Raw genomic sequence first — 21,508 nt, 5'->3', positions numbered from 1 at the left:
GCTAGGCCGATGTGCGGGGAGGGGGGCAGGGCAAGGAGTCCTTTTCCCGGGTGTAATGCTAGCAGGTTCCTGAGGCTGATGCCCATGGAGGGAGGACGTCACTACGTGCTGGGAGACACTTACCCAGGGCACCGTGTGTCACCATGGATCAGGGTCCCTGCCCAGCCAGGGTGAGGGGACAGGTGAGCTCCTCACCCACGTCACCCGAGAGCCGGACTCTTTGAAGTTGAAAAACTTTAAATCCAGACTCCAGCGAGAGACTGCTGAATTGGAATTAATTTGCAAATTGGATACAATTAACTTAGGCTTGAATAGAGACTGGGAGTTGCTAAGTCATTATGCAAGGTAACCTATTTCCCCTTGTTTTTTCCAAACCCCCCCCCCCCCACCAGATGTTCTTGTTAAACCCTGGATTTGTGCTGGAAAGGGCCCACCTTGATTATCATACATATTGTAAGGAGAGTGATCACTTTAGATAAGCTATTACCAGCAGGAGAGTGGGGTGGGGGGAGAGAAAACCTTTTGTAATGATAAACACCCATTTTTTCATGGTTTGTGTGTATAAAAACGTCTTCTGTATTTTCCACTGAATGCATCCGATGAAGTGAGCTGTAGCTCACGAAAGCTCATGCTCAGATAAATTGGTTAGTCTCTAAGGTGCCACAAGTCCTCCTTTTCTTTTTGCGAATACAGACTAACACGGCTGCTACTCTGACATCTGGATGCTGCCTCCTGGATTCTCAGTGGGTGCCAGGTGCAGTTCCTGGCTCCTGGGCGCTGGGCACGTTCCCAGGCTCCCACAGAAACACACACACCGCAGCAGCATGGGCACACTCAAAGACACACACATGCACACACAGACACATATACAGTCTCCTTGCACCATCACACACACGTCCTCAAATGCATCTGAGCCCCTCAGGCCCTCCCTCTCCCTCCAGTGTCCCCTGCCCCACCACTGACAGGACAAGGGCCCTTGCTGAGCAGCGCACCACTGCCTGGTTGTGACCCCTCCTGCTCTCTGCCCCAGAGCCCCACTTTGGAGCTTGGGGCCTGCTGGGGTGACTCCAGGGCTGATGAGCACGGAGGTGTCGGGCTCCCCACCAACCTGCCTCTATAGCAAAGATCCCGTGTCACTCACTGAGCTGTGGATTCCAGGTCCCAGCTGCTCCATACCCGCAGAAACTCGGGGAAGAGGGGGGCCCATATGGGAACAGCAACAGAGACGCTGCTCTCGTGGGCCCGTTGTTGGAGGGATGGTGGGGTAAGAACGCAAGAGCCTTGTACTGACAAAGCCTCTGTGCCCTGCAGGGGGTGGGAGCCTATGGCCAAGGTTCCTCTCTTGCCTGGACAAAGAAAGCAGCCCCCTCTCCCCAGAACAGAAAATTCCCCTCCCACTTTCTTATCGCTTTATCCCTAACTAACGCCACCTGGAATCAGCGCGCCCGCCCTGAGGCTCCAGGTGGCAAAATTTGGGTTGGGCTAGGTCTTTAATAAAGGAGCAAGGTCCTGTAACTCCACTGCCCGTGGGTGGAGCCCCATGCCAGCAGGTAGAGGAAAGGGACAGCTGCCGAGCGGGAGGTCCCCTTAGGAGTCCAGTCTTGCCCTTGCTCCTTCCTTCACCTGGGCTGGTGGGTGGGGTTCTGAAGGCGGCCGGGCGGTGGCTCCACGCCCCAAGGGACTGGCCAGCTGGGAGGCCGGCCCGTGTGGAAGCTGGGACTCGGCCGCTGTGTCTCATTTGGCACTGGGTGGAGGGGGTGGCCCTGTCCGTCGACCCTGAGCCAGGCCACGTAGCCCTAGGGCAACCCCGGGCTGGCGAGTTCCAGCTGTCGGTTTATAAGCGGAAGGGACCAGGCACAAAGCTGGGTCCTCCACGGTGAGGGAAAGTCTAGGGCAGCCACCTCCTTCCTTGGGGCAAAGGAGGCAGCCTCTAACCCCAGGTGAAGCATTCCTCCAGGGGGCTGGTTGCCCGGGGAGGGGTTCTGGGCAGGTTGCCAGGGAGCCCTTGTTTAGAAGGGAGAGGGTTGAAGCTGGATACAAAGGTTGACACAGCAACCCTTGCCCAGGGGAGATGGGAAGTGACAGAACTGGGTAAGGCAGAGCCAAAGGACTGGTTGCAAAGACCCTTGTTCCAAGAGTGACCGACCCAGACCGATGAGGGATCAAGCTCCAGCCACTTCCACCTGGGGGAGATCAGATGTTCCCAGTCAGACCATGCTATAAGCCATTGATCACACCAACCATGCAGGAATGCAGGAGTAATTTATTTATTTCAGGAAGACTAGTTCTAGAATAAAGGCTACATTGTAACATCGTCTTGTTCCTTTCTTTCTTTGTTCGGTTGGTTTTAAAAAGCCAGTAATGCATGGGAGCTAGTTACTGATCTCATGCTGGCGTCAGAGGGGGGTCTAGGCAGGACTGGTATTTACAATGCAAGGTACGAGAGTTGAGTTTCAGAGCACCATACAATATTCAAGACGCCAGTCTCTTAGCTGGGAGGACGTTATCTTCAATATCATATGACTGGGCCAGATACACGTGTAAACAAACATCTTGCTCCTCGTTATTACTATTATTACTGGGCCTGGTTTCAAGGCGACGTGGACGGGTCAGTGCCTCGACAAAACTCCTGCTGGGGGCCTGGACCCCCGCCAGTCCCCTTAGCCGTGCCTTGCTTTTGATATACAGCCTGGCATCCCCGGGGGTAACAGGCTAATGGGGTGATCCCGAGCCTGGCTGCCCCCCGTCCGAGACACGGGCTGAGCACGGCTAGGCTGACGGGGACGACTCTGCTTCACTTGAGACAGAGCCTAGTTTCCTTGCTGGACCCCAGGGATGGCCGAGGCCCCTCCCCGTTAACTCGCAGCACAACAGCTGGTGCCCTGGACCCCCATCCGGGGGAGGAACGAGCCGCTGGCTAGCCCCGATGCAGAGAGACCCCTCTTACTCCCTAGTGGACAAGCTGCCCCTGGTGGTGAGGAGGCCCCTAGCACCCCCTAGGGGACAGGTTTGGGCGAGCAGAATATCCCTTCCCTGGTGCAGAGTCGGGAGGGGACAGCCTGGCCAAGCCACCTGGGGAGCGAGCTCCACAGGGAACGCAGCTCGTGCCAGGAGGGATTCCAGCTGCAGCCAGCTGCTTCCTGCGGAGTCCTCCTTGGGCCGATTCTGCCCTGCCTGACGGAGCGAGGGGCTGGGCGGGGTTCAGACAGAGCCCTCCCCTCTTCCTCCTCCAGCTGCGCACCCAGCATAACCCTGTCCTCTCTGTAATCTGACCCACCCCCTTATTAGGCATTTTTGTGGCGGTCTCTGAGCTTCTAGGGCTGGAGGGGGCCAGATGCCCCCCATTGGTGTAAAGTGACACAGCCCCTATTGATGTCAGTGGGGATTTACACCTGCTAGGGGAGCTGGGCCTGGGATGGGCTGCCCGCACAGATTTGCAGCCCAACTCTGCAGGCTCCAGGAGGCCAAATCCTCCCCCCCACTGGAATGTTCAGGGAGGTAAGGTCAGGTCAGAACTTCTCCCCTTCGGGTGCTGCTTTGAACTCTGACTCTTCTGGGGTTTGCCAGTCTCTAGGCAGAGCTCCCCCACTCCCCTCCACATGATGCCTCCTGCACTGGCTCCATCCACGTGGCCGTGGTGATATCCCAGTGGCACCCGTCACCGTGGCATCAAGCCACACACAGGCTACCCCAACAAGGCAGTTGGGAGAGGGGTAGGTGGAGAGGCCATTGGGTCCAGTTCCAGACCTGCCTTGTAGGCAAGAGTTCCAAGACTCCAGCACACGGGGCGTGCATCAGGCCCGGCCTCATTCCCTGGGGTCCAGCAGCGCAGACCCAGGGGCCTCCCCCGTCAGCGCTCTCCGCGATTGTGCTAGGTCAGGGCTCCCGAGGAGCCCCACACGTTGTGCTTTGGCCAGCAGCTTCTGGGCTGCAAAGGGTTAAGAGTCAAGGGGGCTGGTGAGTGGCAGGGCTGAGCTCAAGGGGCTCCTGCCGCAGGTTGGATCTGCAGAGTTCTGGGTCAGCCTATTACAACCACAGGGGCGGGGTGCAGGGTTTGGGTCCTGCTGGGACGTGCCTGGGGTCAGTCCACTTGGCATGGCTACCCCTGAGCATCTGCAGCTGTTGGACCTGGGGCCCATCGGGCAATTCCCTAGGGACCATAGGGATAAAATACCCCAGCCGTGGCCATCCCCTGCTGCACTACTGGTGTTGCCAGCTGCCTTGCTTGGGGCTGTCCCTGGAGCAGACCAGAGCGCCTATTTAAAAGGAGAATGCCAGTGGTGGGGGGCGCACGGCAGCTGTGCTTTGGTAGGGAGGGAGGGTGGTACTGGGAGAGCAGGGAGGAGGGTCTTGCTAAGCTGGGTGGTACCCACTGGAGCAGACCCTGTGCCATCCATCGCAGCCGGCTCGCTCACTCTGGTATGAGTGTTTAAGTGCAAAGGTTCCCCCTCCCCCCGGCTCCTGATTCAGATGTCGCAGAGCTGGACCGCGGCCCTCTGCAGAGTCTGTGGCCACTGGGGGAGGAAGGCTAGGAAACAGCTTGGGATTCAGACATCTCTAGCTGGAGAGATCCAGCCAGATTTGCCAGCCGTCTGCAAAACAGGTCCCTAGTCCACATGCAAAAACGGGGGACCGTGCATGCAAAAGGGGAAGTGTGGAAACCAGGCACGCGCAGAACACGCATTAGTGCAAGCACCAAGGGGCAATCAAGCCTGTGGGCGCCCAGTTTTCGTGTGCATATGCTTGTCTCGCACCCCCACCCATTGTGTCTACACTGTAGCCTGTTCTGCAGCACCGCCCCCAGCTGCTGTGCACCAAGGGCTGCCTGCTTGCACCCGGAAATACACTGTTTGCACAGACAGTGGGGCTAGGGGCAGATCTTCCAAAGGCAGCCCCCACACTCACACTTTCCACCTCAGGCTGAGATTCTTACCAAACCTAGCACGGCCTGGCATGACTTGCCCCAGCCCAGCCCAGCCCAGCCCATCCGTTTGCCCCTCATCCCTCAACACCCTGAAAATCCCACCGGCTCCACGTTGCGTCCAAAACACCATCAAGATGCTGGCGTTCACCCCTGCTCCTCTAGCCCTTTCGCCCCCACTGCTGGCTAGATATGTGCTATTCTTTCAGTCACTTCCGCACTGCTGACCTCTCACGCTGAGCTGGTACTGCTTGGCATTTTGGCAACAACAAAAGAAAAAGGCAAATCCTGAGGGTGGGAAAGGGATCGCTTCTCTCTGGACACCCTGCCCTCATCCCACCTCATCACTGTGTCGGCGTAAATAACTCCCTTCCAGCTGGGTTCTGTCTCTTCTCGCTGCTTTACCATTCCTGTCCAGCCCCTCCTAGGCTAGTGTCTCGTTCTCTTTAACTTGGCCATGGCCAGCTAAAATCCTCCTTGTGCCGATCACATGCATTTTGTTTTTCAGTGTCTCCCACTGTTCAAATAGCCAGGACATTCAGCAATGTAGAGACCCTTCCTTTGAGTACCACTGCCCAGTGGGGTATTGTACCCACCCCAGATGTCCTTGTCAGCTTCCAGGTCCTTGCGTGGATCCTGGCATCTCTTGGAACTTGGGCAAACAACCTGAGAGCGGCCCCATCCCCAGCAGGGCCGCAGTGACCTTGGGATTGTGTTGCAGTTAGCATTCCAGCCTGGCCAGACAAAGCTCATTGCTAGTCTTTCAAAGTCTCCGCTTAAGCGACGTACATCGGATCACCCCTTTGGGAATCATGTGTGTTCCTTTGACTGCTAAGGAAGGGTCTTGCGAGGGCCTGAAAGCAGCCTCTGCCCCCTCACCTGTAGATTTGGGGTCTCGGCGTCATTAGGGAACCAAATGAGGACTGACCCCCATGCATTAAAATCCACTCCCCCCCACTATGCTCCAGCTAAAAGCTCTCAGTATTAGCAGCATTCGCTGTTCAGTTCATGCCGGAATACGTGAGTGTATCTCTGACGGGCTGAGTGTCCATGCCAAGGCTCAGACAGGTCTCCCTGCAGGCTGCATCCACAGATGGAGTCAAAAGCCAGAGAGTGGGGAAGAGAAGAGAGAAGACGTTGATCAAGAGTCGTCTTCCTGCGGCATTTCCTTGGCTCCCCCCGCATGTCCCTCATCTCGCTGCAAACAAACAAAACTGAAATGCATGTGTGCGATCCAGCCCCAGCCCCCAGGATTGCATATCCCCCTTCCAGAGAGCGAGACCGTGGCCCCCGTCGCCGGGGAGGGGAACGTACCAAGCATGGAATCGGAAAGGGAAATGGTCCTGGGTGAGCGTGCACCGCTGGCTCCCCAGAGCAGTCACAGTGATAAGATGCAGCGAGAGGGAGGAATGGGGGAGACGGGAGGGCAACGCCGCCTGGTGCTCCGACGCCGATGTTTAAACTTGTCAGACCGAGAAGAGACGAGGGACAGTCCGGTGCTTTACATAAGGCTGCATTTCCCCTTGATTTTGTCTGTTCTCTTCTGCTTGCTGGACCGCTTGCCGTCGATGTTGAGGCTCATGTTCCTCCTCTTCTCCAGGTTGAGCAGCTCCTGGAAGAGCTCCTTGACATTGTAATTCATCTTGGCCGAGGTCTCCATAAAGGCGCACTTCCACTCCTTGGCCACAGCCTCCCCTTCCTTGGTCTCCACCTCCCGCTGGGTCTCGTCACACTTGTTGCCCACCAGCATGATGGGGATGCTGTCCACGCTGCCCTTGATCTGCAGGATCTGCTGGTAGATGGGCTTCAGCTCCTCCAGGGACTGCTTGCTGGTAACGGAGAAGACCAGGATGAAGGCGTGGCCTTTGGAGATGGAGAGGCGCTGCATGGCCGGGAACTGGTGGCTACCCGTGGTGTCGGTGATCTGCAGGGTGCAGACGCTCTTGTCGCAGCTGATGACCTGCCGGTAGGTGTCCTCAATAGTGGGGATGTACGTGTCCCGGAACGTCCCCTTCACAAAGCGCAAAACCAGGGAGCTCTTGCCGACACCGCCGGCTCCAAACACCACCACCCGGTAGTCATTGCTTTGCTCGGGCATTTTGAACGGGGGATGCTGATGCACCTGGAAGGGGATGAGACAAAAGGGAGAGAGAAGGAGACACGTCACAGGGTAGGAACGGCGACAGGCAGGAATGGAACAGGCAGAGCAGGGTGGGATGGGCCAGACTGGCTGTAGGGTCTGACCACCCAGTGCAGCAGACAGCCCATACTGGTTCCAACCATCAGCCCCTGCTCTCCACCTCCCCATCTCCTTGGATCCTCCCACTTCCCCGGATCCTCCCCCCTGCCCTGGGTCCCACCGCCCTGCTATATGGTTTGCTCCATCTAGTCTTTGGTGTCACCCACCAGATCCCAAACTACTCCTCTCCTATGTGAATGCAAGATCACACCATCCTAGTCCTTGTGCTTTTCCCCTCCCACGCCCAGCTCCGTGTGGTCTTCTCCTGTTATTTCTATTTCAACAGCATCCAGAAGCCCCAACCGTGATCGGGGCCCCCCTACCGGGGGCTGCACAGGCTCCGAGTGACAGACAGCGCAGGAGATGCAAAGGTAGAATAAACCCCCATCCCTGGGCTGTGCCATAAGAGATGTAACCCTGCATCTAGCTCCACCCATGGCGTTGGCATTTACAGGGCATCTGTCTCCTTCGTACCAGCAACTCCCATTTGGGCCCAGAGGTTTCCATTGCTGTTAAATCTCCCCAGACTTAGCCCTTAGCTGCTATTCTTCCCTGCTAGCCTTGCCGAGGGGCTGTCAAGCGTTGTTTGAGATTGCAGAGATGGGGAAACAGAGGCCCGGAGCTCGTGCCCGCCTTGCCCAGGGTCACACAGCGGGAGTGGCTGGTTCCGCTGGGAGGAGACGCCCAGGTGCTGTGCCCACTAGACCACATGACCTCTCGTGGTTCCAGCCGCCCACGCACCGATGCAGCCCTGGCTTTTCACTGGCAGCAGCAGCAGTGGGCCACAGCCCAGCAGGGGGCCCGGTGGCGAAGCCGGTGCCGACCCCAGCTCCTGTTCCAAAGGGCGACGCCGGGCTCCCCAGATCTGCTCATCAAACCCACGCAGGCCCAAGTGGGAGGGTCAGCCCCGAGGGGTGGTGAGAGCGAGACAGACAGGGACGCGGGGCTTCCACTCCGGGCTCAAAGGCAGCCTCTGAAGAAAGGGCTGGGGATGGGGCCACATTCCCTTTTAACTTAAAAGGAAACACACCAGGCGTCAACCCTCAAGCTGCAGCCTCTGAGGCATGACTGTCACCTTCGTGCCCAAGGCCCCAGCTGGGATCAAGGCCCCATTGTGCCGGGCGCTGCACAGACATGGAGGGGAGATACACCGAAATAGACAAGAGAGGCAGGGGAAGGGCCATTATACCCATTTGACAGGGGATAAGATGCAAAGAGAGTCAGTGACTGGGCCAAGGGTCCATTGGTATGAGTGGCAGACCCAGGACTTGAACCTGGCCCAACACCCCCAACCTCCTCCCAGGTGGCCGGTGCAGGGAATATGCTGTCAGCACGGTGGAGGGATTGGCTCCGCCGCCCCACACCACAGCGGGAGGAGAATAACCCGTCAGCCTGGGCCCACACTGCTGACGGTGTTATTCCCCCCCCATCACAAAGAGCCGATGGGCCATGGAAGCCAAGGCCGGTGGGGAGGGCAGGGCTCGGAGTGAAGGGGACTCGGTGCAATGCTGTTCCCCTGCCGCACCAGGGAAGCTGCCAGAGGCATCTTTCATGTGGGTCAGCCTGGCCCTGCATGCTAATCAGCCTCCTTGGGTGTTCTCTAGCCAAGCCGAGGTGGCGAGGAATGGCAATCAGCCAGAGCCTCCCACGTGGCTGTCACGAGCTGGTGGCTCAGCTGCTGCAGAAGGGAGCACTGGGCTCCGGGAGACGCTGGCTGTGCGTGGGATGGGGCTGGGATTCCCTGGGTTTCATGCCGGAGGGACTGACTCCGAGGGGGTGACTCCTGCTTTGCAATGGGTGGGGTCCGTGCTGCTTGGTGGGGAGCCAGCGCTCCGCTATCTCCCCCGCCCCCGGGATGCAGCTCGGCAGGGTTCTCCTTCTCCTTCTCTTCCTCCTCTTGGAAACCTCCATCCGCTGCCACCCAACCTCCCCCACGTCGGAGCTCGCAGGACCTCGGCCCTGTTTCTCTCCCCCACCGCCCCAGCTGGCAGGATATCGGAGTGAGGGGCAGGTTGGACGCTAACCCCTTGCTCCACAGAGCAGGCCTCCGGCTCTGGAGCAGGCTCAGTGATGCAGGCCGGTTGGTGGGGGGAGACAGGGGACCGCCGTTAGCGCTGGTGCAGGGGGGCAGGAGAGCGGCAGAACGGGGGGCGGAGGGGACGCTGGGAGTCCCAGGATTTCCTGAGGGCCGGCTACATGCATGGAGGGGGAACCCCATGGAGGTTTCACTTCCCCAGCCCAGTTCTGGGAACGGGTAACTGGTGGGTGCGGGCTGGACGTGGTCCAGACCCCTGAGCACACATCCCCTGGGGCCTAATCCTGACCCACAGGAATAGTCCCATGGAAGTCGATAGAGTTACTCACTTCAGTGAGAATTATCCATGTGAGTAGGGGGTGGCAAAATCAGCCTTCTGCATGTTGTTCTTTTGTTAACACCTAGGGGACCCTTGTGAGATCAGGGTCCCCTTGTGCCAGGCACGGCCCAGACACAGTGAGAGCCAGTCCCTGTCCCAGTTGAGATCAGGGTCCCCTTGGGCCAGGCACGGCCCAGACACAATGAGAGCCAGTCCCTGTCCCAGCTGAGATCAGGGTCCCCTTGGGCCAGGCACGGCCCAGACACAGTGAGAGCCAGCCCCTGCCTGAAAGAGCTCACTGTCTAAACAAAGGAAGGCTCGTTAACCCCATTTCAGAGAGGAAACTGAGGCCCAAAAAGTTTAAGGCCCACATTTTAGAAGGCACTAAGGTGCCCAAACACCTTTAAAAATCTGGGCAATCTCCTAGCAGCTAAACCCCCCTTCCTCTCAAAGTCTGGGTACTTCTGCCATGTGCCCGTCGGTCCCTGAGTTCACCCCACAGGAGTCCAGTTCCAGTTCTTTTCCTTCCCCAAGTGCCTCTGCTAATTCCCATCTCCCCTTTGACGTTGAAAAACCCTGGGCTGGTGTTCTGTGCCCACCCCAGAATGGATCCCGGCTGTGCCAATGCTGGGCATAGAAGAGAGATGGCTCACGACCCACGGGTGGTAACCGCTTCTCCCCACCCTCCGTGGGTTTTCTTTTTATCCACTCCAGCTTGGTTTCTGACCCCTCCCCAGCAACGCCTGATGGATCTAGAGGCCAGGTGGTGAAATTACTCGCAGCATCTGGGAGATCTGGGTTTCCAAGCAGTCCCGCACTGCCAGGCAGCTCCGGAGTTGCACCGTGGGTCACGTGTGCGCAGCAGCTGCTGTTTTAGCTATTTAAAAATAAAATGGTAGTGTGGGGGGGGGTCTCCCCGAGGAGCGGGGAATGGGGGGAACATTATTCTAATTTCCCTTCTCATTGCTAGCAAAGGGTCTGTTTTTTCTGCCTGTGGGATGTAACTCACCCCTGTGCAAAGGGCCAGCCCAGAGCTCCGGAGTCCTGGCTTGCAGCCCCCCCGCTTTAACCTACTAGACCCCCCACTCCCCACCCAGAGCTGGGGATAGAGCCCAGGAGCCTTGATTCCCAGTCCCCCCAGCTCTAACCACTACAGCCCCCTTGCTGAGGGGTGGCACTGCCCAAGAACCATGCCATCTGCTTGCCCTTGAAGAGTCCTTGCTGGCACCGTCCCCACTGAGAAAGCCCCAGGCACCTGCCCCAGAACAGACTGGGCCAGGGAACATGCAGGATGCAGCGCTGGGTCCTGCCTTGCTGCCTGGGGTGGACTTCCCAATAATAGATCAGCACTTTCTATTTTTATAAGATGCCACAGTGCAGCCATATGGCCAGTTCGCTGCCACCGGCACGGCATCTGTAGCAAGGTTTGCTGGAAGATCACAGTCTTTGAGGGGGCGAGGGCTGGCTGGCTGCAGCCCCCTTTTGCCTTGGGGTCCCTGGCTCGTAGCTAACTCAGTTCAGCAATGACAGAAAGCTAGGGGCGTCACCGTCTAAGGTGAAATGAACGAGTTCGGGGGCTCTCAGTCCAGTAGCAGGAGGGCAGGTGCCCCGGACATTAAATTCACCAGCACTAGCCAGCCGGGTTCTCGGCAGGCTTAGAAGACAAGCTGAGGATTGAGACGGCCATAGAGAGCCAGCTCCCCGCTCTGCCTACGGAGAAGTCACGGCAGCATGCAGAGGTGGCTGACTCTGCAGGTCCCCAGGCTCTGCCTGGGCTGGAGGAAGAATAAAAGGCTTCAGTCTGCAGGGCTTTCAAATTAGCACCTTTGGCCAGCAATAAACGCTTGGGAAATTGAAACTCCCCCCACCCCCATGCCCTGCAAGACACAGGGGTGGGCGCTGCAGATCCCTGCCCGGGGAGATTGTCCCTTCCAGCGAAGCTCTGCTCTGATTCTGCTGTGGGACGAACACAGCACCGGAATGATCAAAGCCAGGGGCTGGGTTAAAGCGTTGGGAACCCCACACGGACGCCACCCCTGGCCTGCTCTGCTCTGTCGACATGGGGTGGAGGTAGCTGTGAAACAGGGGCTTCTACCTGCCTAAGCCCTCTCCCTGGGGGTGCAGCTCAGCAGCCATGTGGGGCTGAGTGCACAGTGCAGACCAATGAGACACACACACTGTGCTCGCGCCAATGAAGACTTTTCATTTGTCCTTTCCTGCCCCTGGTTTCCTGAGCAGAGACGCAGTATGTGCATTCTGCCCTTCGCATAGGGAAACATTACGAATTTACAAGGACAGAATCATAGAATATCAGGGTTGGAAGGGACCTCAGGAGGTCACCTAGTCCAACCCCCTGCTCAAAGCAGGACCAATCCCCAATTAAATCAAATCAAGTAAAGGGAAGGATTCTTTGTAACTAACAATGCCAAATGCCACCTGGGAGATAAAAGTCGTACCCAGTTCTTTGTACTTACATCAACACTGGGAACAAAGGGATGTAATTCCTCTGGGCCTTGACCAGTCATTTACACCAATGCCAGGTGAATGCAAAGGCCCCCTGATCTGGTAGCATCTTACACCGGCTCAGCACCAATGTAAATGACTGCACAGGGCGGCAGAGAACTGGACTCAAAGCTTCCACAGTCAGAACCCAGTTGATGCTGTTGCTGGTGACACCCGGGACAGAATATTGCTGTGATTACAGTACACCTAGGCACCCCAGCTGCGATCAGGGCTGCACAGACACACAGTGAGGGACTGGCCCTGCCCTGAAGAGCGCACTGCTTAAATAGACAAAGGGTGGGAGAGGACGTGACTTCCCCATCCCAGCACGTCAACAGCAGAGCTGACATTTGAACCCAGGAGTCCTGATGCCCTCTCCAGGGCCCACTCTGCCAGACCACACTGCCTCACGTAGCTTTCATCTACTTTGTTCAGAGCACCTCCTGGAGGGCTGATGGGAGCGAAGCCACTGCTGCATTCAAGTCAGCAGACCTGACTCCGACAGACACACAAGCTGCAGATCTGCCGAGTGGGCAGCTGCCATTTTCACACAGGCGACTGTGGCTGGTTTAACGGCAGCAAAGACACTTTTGATCAGCCACTTCCTAACCCCGGGGACAGCACGAAAAACAACAGCACCCGCCAGGAGCTGCGGTTAATCACCCCTCCGGTGTACTGCATTACCCAGCAGCCCTGAATCCCACCGGAGAGTCTTTAATACCGTTCAGAAATTTCCCTCATCCGTCCCCATCAATTATTGAAGGAAATCGCTCCGAACAACAGAGAGCTCGTGTTGGACAGCCCGATTCACCAGTCGGTGCACCTCACGAGCAACTGCAGTGCAAGTCAGTGGGTTAAAGCCAGAGTGAGTGAATGGGGACATTGAAAACCAGGCAGGTTTGGGCAGGAGATGAGGTGCCGAAGCTAATCTGCCCCGTAGACTGCACCTGAGTATGGGCATCAGTGTGGTCTGGTGGATAGATCATTGCCCTAGAAATACGGACACCTGCTTCATTTCCCAGCCCTGCCACTGGCCTGGTGGGTGACCTTGGGCAAGTCACTTCACCACCGTGTCTCAGTTTCCCCATCTGTGCAAGAGGGATCACGAGACCAACAGTTGCTTTGTAAAGCGCTTTGAGCATGGCTGATGATAAGAGCTAGGGAGTAACATCATTCCTCGGCCAATTGGAACAAGAGCATCTCCAGCGCAGCTGGGAGCGAGCCAGAGAGACAGACTCGAGCTAGTGCACTAAAAATAGTGACGTGGATGTCGTGTCTCCATCGGAGACACAGGCTAGCCCACCTGAGCTCAGCCCCAGGGGTCTGGGGATCATGAGAGCGGTTTTCAGTGCACTAGAAGCTCACCCCCAGCCGCAATATAGACACAGTAAAACCATGATGTTGAATGTGGCTTGGGGCCAGGTTTTCAAGGCACGGCCCCCAACGTGCAGAACGCTGGGGAAAATCTGGTCGCTTTCGTAGATTCCTAGACTGGTGCTGAACTCTTGCAAATATCCCAACCCCAGCACTCAGCGTAGACAGGGGTGGTTGGATTAACACCATCCCAGCTGGTCCCCAAGGGATTTTTAACCATAACAGTCCCAGCCTGCCCTGAGGACCTGATTCCCCTTGCCCTGCTTCATAGATGCCAGTGTGAAGTGGTGGTGAAATGCTACCAGGGCACAATGGTAAACTCTTTGCACCCACTTTGCACTGGTGTGAGCGGCGCAAGCCCAGATGGTGTCAGTTACCCTGACCCGGCAAGGTCATGCACTGATATTGGGACCAAATTTGCAAGTGAAGACAAGCACCCTGGGGATGGGAGGCTGAAGTCTCAGGGCAGCTACAGGCAGCTGGACGTCCTTTGATTTTCAATAATACACAAACATCTCAGAGCCCAATGCAGGGCTGGGCGGGGTCTCATTTAGCAGGGACCTCCCCCCCGGCTGGCAGAGTCCCAGACATGCCTTGCCTTGTCTCTCTCTAGGCCAACTCTTGATACAGGGCTTGAAACAAATGCTTCTCCCAGAGACCATCACCTCCATATCACCAGCTCCAATCTGCCCCCGCCCTCTAACTGTTACCTATTGGGTGGCCTGTGCGTAATGAGTTTGCTCGGTCTCAGCCCATCTTCCCAGGGTGTTCAGATCACAGACACAAAACCACATTGGCACCCAGACTTTCCAAAGAACACAGCACCCAGCAGCTCCCACTGGGGAATCCACCACCCCTCCCCCACTGGAAACAATGGAGAATCCACCCCCCATACACCACTGAAACCAACAGAGAATCCACCCGCCCTAAATTGAGAACAATGAAGAATTCACCACCCCTCTCCCCATTACAATGGAAAACCCACTCATCATTGAGAACAATGGCGAATCCACCACCCGTCCCCCTCCCAATACAATGGAGAACTTAGCCCCATTGAGAACAATGAAGAATTCACCACCCCTCCCCCCATTGCAATGGAGAATCCACCCCCAGCCATTGAGAACAATGGAGAATCCAGCACCCCTCCCCCATTAGATTGGAGAATCCATCCATCATTGAGAACAATAGCGAATCCACCAGCTCTCCCCCTCCCAATACAATGGAGAATTTAGCCCCATTGAGAACAATGGGAACGGAGGGCATTTGAAAACCTGGCCCCAGTTGAACATCTCAGCCGAGAAAGCTCTGAGTAGGGCCAGCTGGGCCATGGAGCAATCAGCACAGAGGAGACTGTTGTGGGGGGCCAAGGCGGGGGGGTTAACCAGATGATAAAACCCTTTGTCTTTCCCCTGCTCTAGGGACCCCGGCAGGCTGAAGGCTCCTCTGATCTGCTAGCTGGCTGAGACAGGGCTGGTTCGCCCTCCTGTGATGCTCTCAGAACATCCTGATCCCTTCGCAACTGTCCGAGCGGCTGGGCAGGGAACTGGTGCGAGTTCACCCCGCTGCTCTGCCGGACCGGGTGGGGAAAGGGGCCTGCACAGGCCAGCAATGGAAAAGTTCCCCTAGCGCATCTGACTGCTCACCAGCTGGTTTAATTCCCAGTCTGGCTGCTTCAGTGATTCTCTTCCGTACCACCCCCACCCCAGCCCTGTTTGTGTGTTTACATGATCACTGGTTAGGCTTTGTCCTAGTTAATGTAATGCTGGTGAAAGATAGAACAGAGGGACCCAGGAAAGATAGATTTGTGGTAAGGCCTTGGAAAGAGACTTGTTAAACAGCCGCTGCACTCCAGCCCAGAGGCGGCTGCATTTCAGTGGTGGATGAGGCAATTCCTTAGCAGCAAAAGGGGTAAGGGAAACCCAAGATACTAGTGAGGGGGGGGGGTTAGTCTTGTGGTTAATGCTGATGGGTGCTGAGCTCTTTGGAAAATCTGGCCACATCCTTCAGCCACCTCGATGGGAGCTGAGTTCCCCTAACAATGCGGCCTGCCCTGAACCAGCTGCTTCTGGGGAGGGAGGAGCAGGCAGGTGGACAAGATGCTGGTCTGATTGTATTTGGCTGGGGAGTGGGCTGGGAGGCTGTTGGGGTGCAAACCCCACAATTGATATTCTGGGTCTGCAAAACTGTTGCAGATCCATCACCCTTTTTGCTCCTTGTAATTTAACTCCATGGGTTTTTCCCTCCAAGGGTAGGTCCAGGAACAGACCCAAACACATTTCGCCCCAGCCAGCCCCTGCTTTGTGTGAAGATTGGACCCTCTCTGCCTTGAAATCCAGGCCAGCACAGGGGGCTCTGGACACTGCACAGAACCTGCCTGCATTTTCTTCTCTCTTCTCCTTTCCACTCCTTTCCCTGCTGCAGTTTTCCACATTCCCCCCAGCCAACCTTCTCCTGTCCCCAGCCCCTCTCCTAAGCGGAATGCAAACAGCCTTCCAGCCTGAGCCATGCTTTCAACCACATGGTCTTTTTAGCTTGGGTTCAAACTTAGGTGGAATGAGTTTGCCAGCCCTGCTGAAAAGCCAGCTTGGGATCATGGACAGAGGAATCACCCAGGAGATGCCAGGGATTTCTCTTCTATTGTCCTTGGAAAGTCAAAGGCTGGGGTTTGAAGAGTTGAACACATTGGATTCTGCTGTTCCGAACCAAGCACTGAGACATCCTTTAAAATACAGAAATCTCAGACTGCCTTGTCTACACTGGGCAAACGGAAGGCATGTTAAGAGGGGCAGTGTTTCCCAGTGGAGAGGGCACTTTGCTAGGAGTCAGCCGACCTGCATGCTAGTCTCAGCTCTGCCACTCACCTGCGGGGTGATCTTGGGCATGTCACTTCACTGCTCTGTGCCTCAGTTTCCCTTCTGCCCGTCGCCTTGTCCATTTAGATTGTCAGCTCTTTGGGGCAGGCACTGCCTCTCGCTGTGTGTCTGGGCAGGGAACTCGAGAGGCTAGCATCATAATAAACATGATTTTGCCTGTAGTGTGGTAAGGGACTGTCATGTCCAGTCAACGAGGGACTCTGGCCTTAACCACGAGCAGCTAACACATTTGTCCATGTCCACGCTAAGTGCTACTTCAGGGTTAAGCTCATGTTAGCACACAGCTCACCACCATGGTACATCTCCCCAGTGGAAAGACAGCCAGACTTTGCAGCAGACAACACCCATCCCCATCGCCTCTGTTTCAGATCACAAAAGGGTCCCACTCTAGTGCCCCCATGGTTTCCAGCTACCCCCTGGTGGGCCCATCCCAGAGAAATGAGGGGATGGGCTAGGTAGGCCAAACTAGAGGAAGGGTAAAGCAGTGGCTGGGGTGCCAGCCTGTGACACAGAAGATAAGGGTCAATTCCTGGCTTTGGCACAGATGCCCTTGGTGACCTTGTGCAAGCTGATTAGGTCCGAATCCTCAAAGGGATTTAGGTTCTTCACTCCCACTGATTTCTATGGGAGTCAGGTGCCTAAATACCAGGGGGTGGGGGGGAGGCAGTGCCTCAGTTCCCCATCTGTGCAATGGGGACAATAGCCCTCCCCTTCCACCAGCTTGTAGGGATAAATACTTCAAAGATTGCGAGGTGCTCGGGCCCCATGGCAATGGAGAGCGATAGAAGCCCCTCAGCAGGGGAGGTTGGTCTCTCCCACCTTCCACTTCACTGGGTGACACCAGCCCCTGGGTGCAAAATCCCTGTGCTCTGCCCTGAGCCACGGGTGGCATCGCCCCACGAAGCTCTCAGCCCCCTTGAGCCCCCAAGGCACCTCAGGATTCAGTGGGATGCAGAGGAGGGATCACCAGTGGTGCTGGGCAGCCTGAGCCAGGGCCTAAGGGCCCTGGACCTGCTTGGCAAAGGGGTAGATTTGGACAGAAGCAATCGCAGGTGGAAAATTCCCTGGGGTGCAGGGAGAGCGAGTGAGCAGACAGTTCAACAGCCCTAAGAGTCCCAGCAACAACCCCCGACCCCTTGGCATCACTCTCCCCCCCCCGGGGCAAACACCACCCGGCTCCTGTGCGACGGGTGCATTGTGCCAACGCTTGGCTTGGCTTGTGCAGGATGCAGCGCTGGGCTGGGCTCTCTTGCTCTCCAGGATATGAAGGCCAGAGACAAGCACGGAGCTGTCCTGCCCCTTTGTTCCCAGGTACGTCCCAGGGATCTGAGAAAAACCCTCGGCCCCAATGTGAGCAGGGCACCTGCTGCTGAGGACAGAATCGGTTCCCACCACTTTTCAGACGATTATGAGGGGCCTGATCCCTCGAGGAGCCGAGCACCCCCAGTTCATCCAGGATGGATGGGAGTCAGAGGGCACCCAGCACCCCACCTGGTCACCTCCACCAGGGCACCCTCTGGCTACCCCAGTCAGCAGAATCTGTACAGCAAGGCCATTATCCTGCTGTCCCCAGAGTAGACAGGACCAAGGATAAGGCAAGTTTTGGGGTGGAGGGGACCTTCATATTCTTAGAGCAACTCATGGTGATTAACTCTCCAAGCCATTTCTCTGGTATGGGGGGGGGCATGGCCTGGAAGGAGGGCTGTTCCTGGCACCCACTCTGCCCCACCTTCATCTCTGGCATTTGGCAAGGCCTGAAACATGGTGGGTTTCACCAAATGGAGGGGTGGGGGGCAGGTGGGACTGCCAGCTGGGTTCTTCCAGTATCCAGCACTGTCTGCCCAACCCCCTATGCTGCGTGGTTTACCCAAAGCAGTTTGATCCCCTATTCTGGTTACAGGAGCCCTGGACAGCTGAGTGCAGGCTTGGGGCTGCGTCAAGGGTTCCCACAGTGCTTCACAAGCAATGGCCTGTGTGCCGTGTGTGTGCTGTGTGTGTCTTCGTGCCATGTCTGTGTGCGCACTCTATGTATGTAGAGAGAGATCTCGAGATACATATGTACAAAAACACGTATGACCTCTAGATAGGTGTGTGCGCATGTGTGACCTGTACGCACGTATATACAGAGAGAGCTAAATATACGTGTGTCCGCTCTATATGCATGTGTATATACATAGAAATCTAGATACACACACACACTCCCACAGAGGCATACACAGAAACACACATGCATCCACACACGTACACACATTTACATCCACTCCAAGAGCTCGTTAACTGCTCAAGCCTGGTTTGCACGCTTCTGTTCATGCTCTGAACAAAAATACCTTGATTGCAACCGTACCTATTGGATCCAATTTGCCTGGTAGCAGGCTGCTCCTCACTCAGCAGCACAACCCTCTGATTAGGAAATTGAGTGTGTGGAGAAGTAATTGAGGGGGCTTATTTTGGGGGCTCCATGAGCCAGCTGGCTGCCTTGCCATCACCTTCCTGCACAGAACACGTAGCTAACGCTGTGGAGGGGGGTTTATTTTTATATATTGCCTACAGAGGGTGAGAACAGTCGTGTACTGCTTGGCATGGAATAAACAAACTGCTAATTCCTGATGGGCAGTGAGGAAATACTGCACTAGAGAATGCAAAAAGCACAAAAGGAAGATGCCCGCTGTACAGTATGGAGCTATAGACCTATCAGTTACAGGGTAGATAGATAGATATGGGGTGGAGGGAAATGAGAGGCAAGATAGATAGCTAGACCTATACAGAAATACGTACATAAACCAATCTATACACCCCAGTACATACGCATGGATACTGCATATGTACATCAATTGATACCTCTGTACATACACATCTCCATATATTTATATGTACACAGATAGACACAGAGACACATGGGCACCCATATAGACACATGCCTGTAGAGATGCCTTTCCATGTATAGACAGATGTACAGGTGTGTATATATATAAAGATCTGACTGCAGAGATAGATGCCCTCACAGTCAGATGGCTAGAGGGGTGTGTATGACGATAGATGACTAGAGGGATAGGAGATGGGTATGGAGATAGAAGGGGGGGTCTGAGGATGGGGGGGTGGGTATGAGGATAGGTCGGTGGATAGAGGGGGGATATGAGGATGGTGGGTATGAAGATGGGGGGTAAGAGGACAGGGGGGTGGATTTGAGGACAGGGGGTGGACATGAGGATAGAGGGATGGGGGGTGTGAGGATAAGGGGGTGGATCTGAGGAGGGGGGGGTATGTGGACAGGGGGTGGATCTGAGGAGGGGGGTGGGTATGTGGATGGGGGGGATCTGAGGACGGGAGGGTATGAAGATAGAGGGACAAGGGGTATGAGGATAGAAGGATGTGGGGGTATGAAGATGGGGGGGATCTGAGGACAGGGTGGGTATGAGGATAGAAGGACGGGGGGGGGTCTGAAGACGGGGTGGGTATGAAGATAGAGGGACGGGGGGGGGTATGAGGATGGTGGATCATTTACCCCCGTCCCTCCCAGGGGTCCGGGGCTCAGCGCTCCGATTTGCTTTTCCGTGCCAGCCCCCCCGGCCCGCGGGGCTCTGCTGCAGGGCTCCCCGTCCCGCCCCCCGGGATCGGGCTGCGCTGGGGGGGACGGGACACCCAGCGGGGTGGGGGGGGACACCCAGCGGGGTGGGGGGGGCACCCAGCGAGCCCGCCGCCAGCCGCGCCCGGCGCTGCCTTACCGTCCGCCCGGCCCCGGGCCGCAGCCGGCTCCCCGCGGCGTGTGCTGGGGCCGCGCCCCGAGCCCCCCGCGCCGCCGCCTCCGGGCCAGCCCCGGCCACTGGCGCAGGGAGCGGGGGCTTCGCTCATCAGTCAGCGGCACGGCCCGGGCCCCGGCTCCGGCTCCGGCTCCTCCCGCCCTGCCCGGCGCGGCGCGGCACCGCCAGCTTTGCGCAGAGGCAGCCTGACACCGGGCGCCTCGGCAGAGCTCCAGCGCCGAGAAACTCCTCCCCCAGGCCGGGCTGGGAGGCAAAGGACCCGCTGGCGCAAGGAGGATGCTCCAGCCCCGCCCCGGGGGATTCAGGCCCCCCCCTCAGGCCGGGAGGGCGTTTGGGGCTCGGCGGGGCTGACCCCCTGCCTGGCACAGGCCGGAGAGCTGCCCCCAGCGCCCCATGCAGCCCAGGAGCAGGGCAGGGGGAACCGGGTGTTTCTGTGATAACCCCGGCTCCGAGCCCGGCCCCCCCCCAGGTTTGCTCAGCCAGCGGGGAGGGGAGGACACGGACCGGTGGAGGAACCCAACACAGAGACCCGAGTGACCTTGCTGGAGGCTCCTTCCCAGAGTCGACCTGACGTCGTCTCCTGGCCCAGCTGCTTCCAGAGGAAAGTGCCTGCGGGTCCCCACAGGCGCAGGAAGGGGCAGAGTTAAGGTGATGGGCTCACCAGCAGGCTGCCTCCGCCATTCCGCTTGAACGGTGCCTTACCCTTTTTTTGGCAGTTAGTTTCCTAGGCATTTTTAAAGGGAAGAGAATATCTCCTAACCTTGTCTCGCTGTCTCCTTGGACTCCCTGGAAGCCTGTCTCCATCCCCCTTGTCTGATGCTTAGACAGGGAGCTCTGTGATGCAAGGGCCACCTTTCTATTGTGTTTGTGCAGCGCCTTGTCCATGGCTGGAACTCCTCGCTGCTGCAGGAATATAAACGATTCATAACGACAAAGAAATGTCTCCATGCCGAAGGGGTCAAAGGCCAACTGGTGCAGATGGACAGAAGCAGTAAACTGTGGCCTTGGGGTGAAATTCACCCCTGGGCAGAGGGCCCCTACAGAGTCCATAAGTCCCTTACATCCTCAGCCAAGGGCATAAGTGGTGCCCAGTCCTTGCTGCATGATGGGAAATTTCACCCATGTACACTTAAGCCCCCAAAGGTAACCTCGTATCTAGCAAAAAGGAGGACTTGTGGCACCTTAGAGACTAACCAATTTATTTGAGCATGAGCTTTCGTGAGCATCCGATGAAGTGAGCTGTAGCTCACGAAAGCTTATGCTCAAATAAACTAGCTAGTCTCTAAGGTGCCACAAGTCCTCCTGTTCTTTTTGCGAATACAGACTAACACGGCTGTTACTCTGAAACCTAGTATCTAGCAGCATTGCAGAGGTCCATAGAATGCTTCCTGGCATGCAATGTAAGGAATCCTTAGGGTAGCATCAGAGGCACATGGCCCTTGGCAAACCCTCTAGTTTTCCACTGCACTGAGGCTTCTGCGTGGGGT

The 21,508-nt window shown here is 56.7% G+C and overlaps 1 protein-coding gene across 1 annotated transcript; it reads right to left on the bottom strand.

The window, feature by feature from the left end:
- Nucleotides 1–2,245: 2,245 nt before the first annotated feature.
- DIRAS1 (DIRAS family GTPase 1) lies at nt 2,246–20,396 on the bottom strand. The gene is made up of 2 exons (XM_073324076.1): nt 19,986–20,396; nt 2,246–7,043 (listed from the first exon to the last, which is right to left on the bottom strand). Exon 2 carries the CDS (start codon nt 7,017–7,019, stop codon nt 6,423–6,425), a length of 597 nt encoding a protein of 198 aa, XP_073180177.1. The 5' UTR covers nt 7,020–7,043; nt 19,986–20,396; the 3' UTR covers nt 2,246–6,422.
- Between the last annotated feature and the right edge of the window lie 1,112 nt (nt 20,397–21,508).

This window comes from Lepidochelys kempii, chromosome 25 (assembly GCF_965140265.1).
Source record: "Lepidochelys kempii isolate rLepKem1 chromosome 25, rLepKem1.hap2, whole genome shotgun sequence".
Lineage (NCBI taxonomy): Eukaryota > Metazoa > Chordata > Testudines > Cheloniidae > Lepidochelys > Lepidochelys kempii.
This window is presented reverse-complemented; position numbering and strand designations above follow the sequence as displayed.